At 46.1% G+C, this 1838-nt stretch overlaps 1 protein-coding gene across 1 annotated transcript; it reads right to left on the bottom strand.

Moving 5' to 3' along the window:
* Window positions 1–400: 400 nt before the first annotated feature.
* On the bottom strand, window positions 401–1096 carry LOC138869739 (uncharacterized). Its single transcript, XM_070147393.1, has one exon. The coding sequence runs from the start codon at window positions 1094–1096 to the stop codon at window positions 401–403; it is 696 nt and encodes a 231-aa protein (XP_070003494.1).
* Between the last annotated feature and the right edge of the window lie 742 nt (window positions 1097–1838).

The following is a 1838-nucleotide window of genomic DNA, read 5'->3' as shown; positions in this document are numbered from 1 at the left end:
CCGATTCCTCGGGGGAAACGAAGGCTCGGGGGGTGAGGAAATCTTCTTCGTCCTTGACTACCTGTTCATCGACCACCTATCTATCGGGCACAACCGAGGGTATGGGCTGTGATTGCTATTTGGCAACCTTGTTGTCCTTTAACTTCTCCGATGTGGATGGTGTCGATACCGGTGCCAAGTTGTGTACTGCAAACATCTCCTTAGTTGCATGCTGCTCTCCATATACTGTTTTCACGCCAGCCTTTGTTAGGAACTTCATCATTTGATGAAGGGTTGATGGCACTGCCCTCATGCTATGGATCCACAACCTTCCAAGTAAAGCATTATACATCATATCTCCTTCGATGACATGAAACTTGGTGTCTTGTATGGTTCCGTCCATGTTGACTGGGAAGATGATTTACTCCTTTTTCATTTCACTAGCCATGTTGAATCCATTCAGGACTCGAGAGGCAGGTATAATTTGGTCAAGCAGCCTGAGCTGCTCCACGACCCTTGATCTGATTATATTTGTTGAACTACCTGGATCCACGAGAACACGTTTAACTTGAACTTTATTTAAAAGGATAGAAATTACCAATACATCGTTGTGAGGCTGAGATAAGGCCTTGATGTCTTCCTCGCTGAATGTGAGAGTGTCCTCGGGCATGTAGTCCCGAGTCCGTTTCTCTTTTGTGATGGATACGTTGGTACATTTGAATATAGGTCCCTGTGGGACATCGGCTTCACCGATGATCATGTGAATGTCATGTTGAGGTTCTTCAGGTTCATTCTTCCTGTTTGCATCTCTTTCTCGGAAATGGTTCTTGGCCCGGTCGTTGAGAAATTCATGAAGATACCCCTCGTTGAACAACCAGGCTACCTCCTCTCTAAGCTGCCTGCAATCCTCGGTCCTATGCCCATGAGTACCATGATACTTGCACATCAAGTTGGGGTTCCTCTGAGAAGGATCGGTCTGTATAGGCTTGGGCCATCTAGTATCTCTAATTTTGCCAATGGCTGAGACGATGCCCGAGGCATTAACGCTGAAGTTGTACTCCGATAATCGGGGTGCCTCCACCGGTCCCAAGTGCTTATCAAACCCGATTTTGCTCATGAGTACCCAGGAGCTTTGACCTCGATCTCCTCTTCGATCATGCCGAGGTGTGTTATGCCTTGAAATGTTCCTTCAATCCTCGATGTATGGCTGATATCTTTCCTTATTCGACCTTGACCCCCTGTCTGCATTTCCTGACTCCTTTGCTAGTAAACTGCTTGGATAAACTAAGCCCGATGGGGATCCCAACTGGTCATCCTCGACCCTAATTTTTGATTGGTACCTGTTATGCACATCCGCCCAAGTCACGACGGGATAATCGATCAAGTTCTGCTTCAGCTGCTTCGAAGCTATCGAACTTCGTTCATTTAGACCCTGAGTGAAGGCTTGCACGGCCCAGCCATTGGAGACTGGTGGTAACTCCCTTCGTTCTGACTGGAAATGGGACATAAACTCCTTCAGCATCTCATTCTCCCTTTGCTTTATTTTTAATACATCGGACTTCCTTGTTGCAACTTTTATGGCACCGGCGTGTGCCTTTACAAACGAGTCTGCCAATATGAAAAACGAATCAATTGAGTTTGGGGGTAAGTTATGGTACCAAATCATGGCACACTTAGACAGAGTTTCCCCAAACTTTTTTAGCAAAACAAACTCAATCTTATCATCTTCCAAATCATTTCCTTTTATGCCACAAGTATATGTGGTGATGTGCTCGTTGGGATCAATGGTTCCGTTGTATTTTGGGATATCTGGCATCCGAAACTTCTTCGGGATGGGCTTCAGAGCCGCACTCTGGGTA

This window comes from Nicotiana sylvestris, chromosome 5 (genome assembly GCF_000393655.2).
Source record: "Nicotiana sylvestris chromosome 5, ASM39365v2, whole genome shotgun sequence".
Taxonomy (NCBI): Eukaryota; Viridiplantae; Streptophyta; class Magnoliopsida; order Solanales; family Solanaceae; genus Nicotiana; species Nicotiana sylvestris.
The sequence above is the reverse complement of the archived record's forward strand: the minus strand, read 5'-3'. Positions and strand labels throughout refer to the sequence as shown.

Excerpts from the sequence above, each read along its gene's own strand:
- LOC138869739 (XM_070147393.1), bottom strand. The coding sequence starts at position 1,096 with ATGAGCAAAATCGGGTTTGATAAGCACTTGGGACCGGTGGAGGCACCC.